This window comes from Penaeus monodon, chromosome 32 (assembly GCF_015228065.2).
Source record: "Penaeus monodon isolate SGIC_2016 chromosome 32, NSTDA_Pmon_1, whole genome shotgun sequence".
Taxonomy (NCBI): Eukaryota; Metazoa; Arthropoda; class Malacostraca; order Decapoda; family Penaeidae; genus Penaeus; species Penaeus monodon.
In genome coordinates this window covers 23,930,990-23,932,598 of record NC_051417.1, presented here as the reverse complement: position 1 = coordinate 23,932,598, position 1,609 = coordinate 23,930,990, and the positions used below count along the sequence as shown (strand labels likewise).

Sequence of the window (1,609 nt, the reverse complement as noted above, 5' to 3'; positions counted from 1 at the left end):
CAGGAAATAAAGAGTGAGTAAAGAAAGGAAGTAAGCTTGTAAGCTTGTATGATTGAGTAAAGAAAGGATGTGTGTAAGCATTTCTTGCAGTAATGAATCTTCTACTTGAAAGAAGTTTTTTTTATGATGAATTACATGTTATGAAAGCCATCAAGTTTATGTTATAGATGGCTGTTCTCATATTTTGAAATGAATGATAAATGCTTAACATACAATCACATTTTAACCTGTAAAACAATGACCAGCAAAATTTGTCAAGTGGAGTCTGCTTGTCTTGCGGTAATAGAGGGTTTTATCCCCTTAGGAGTTAGGTGTTGTCGGAGAGGAAGCCAGCATTAGAAGAGTCTACGGCCGAGGGAGCTGGACACCGCAAGTATACCAGTGTCCGTTCTGTAATAGATCTACTTTCAAGCAGATGAGTGATCTGAAGCGGCATATTAGGACTCACACGGGGGAAAAGCCTTTCAAGTGCCCATTCTGTGACTACTGCTCAACACAGAGCACTCCGGTCAAGGCTCACATTCTCAAGAGACACCGAGATGTTACAACTGCACAACAGTAGTGGGACTATCAAGCTTCCAGAAGAGAAAGATAGTATCAAAGTTTTAATTAGCTTTATTAAAGTATAATGGTTAGCAATATACTTGGATGTTGTAACCTAACAAGAAATCCTTCAGCAGTGTACACAATATCCCACATTTAAATAAGAAAACCTTGGGACATTTTTTTACTCATGTTTTGATGTAGATGAACTTTCTGAAAGAAAGAAACAAAGTATATGCAGTGGGCATTATTTACACATGTGTAATGTACAAAATAACTACTTTGATATGAGCTTGGAAAATGTTGAGAGTACTCCATATTTATAGGAGTTGTGAGCTGTAACTGCAAGATAGCTAGCCCATGTGACTCTTGTTCTGTCTTCTGTAGGACAATGGAAGTGGCAGCGAAGCAACCAGAGTTGCACCAAATGAACTACCTGTAGGATCACTTCAGCTGACTTGCCCCTACTGCTTCCGGGCTACATTTCGGCAAAGCAGCGATCTCAAGCGTCACATCAGAACTCATACTGGCGAGAAGCCCTACAAATGTGCCTCCTGCAGTTATAGGGCCTCACGAAAGGACCTTTTACAAATTCACATACTGAAGATGCATACCTACCATTTAAAAAATATATAATTTCTTGTGAGTGTGCAGAGCTGTTGTGTAGAAATGTGGTAATATGTTTTTAAATGAGTTGCAGTTTGATTGGTTGAATGGGTTACCATAGTATTGAGAAAGAAGAATTGTTAAGAAGCCATGATAACATGCATATGCTAAGTTTACTGTAGCATAAGAAGTAAGAACAAAAAAAGTATCAATTCAGATGCACAGTAAAATAATTTGTCTATGCTTCAGATACCTTATGTATTGCAGTCTTGGGATTCAGTTGCATCTATTGTTTATAGTAAATCTTGTAAATAATAATCAAAGTGAACTACAAAGTGATTGTTTGATAAATGAAAGGGATTATCTGTTTTCAGTAAAGATGGAAATTACGTGTAAAACTGTGAAAGAGAACTGATAATGATAATCTTTGTAAAAGTGAGACATCCATGAAATCACTTCA

General features: G+C 37.1%; 1 protein-coding gene across 33 annotated transcripts in view; it reads left to right on the top strand.

Moving 5' to 3' along the window:
* The window catches only part of LOC119593731 (myoneurin-like), a 102,537-nt gene that overhangs the window by 13,260 nt on the left and 87,668 nt on the right, over window positions 1–1,609 (top strand). For 2 of the 33 annotated variants that reach the window (XM_037942738.1, XM_037942739.1), the window contains exon 6: window positions 931–1,609. This exon is cut by the window's right edge and continues 445 nt beyond it. The exons of 29 other annotated variants lie outside the window; for them this stretch is intronic. In XM_037942738.1, coding sequence (XP_037798666.1) covers window positions 931–1,179 — 249 coding nt within the window. In that variant the 3' untranslated portion in view covers window positions 1,180–1,609. Of the gene's footprint in view, window positions 1–304 lie in introns of all 33 variants that reach the window. 2 more of the 33 variants (XM_037942737.1, XM_037942736.1) reach the window with 2 other exon arrangements.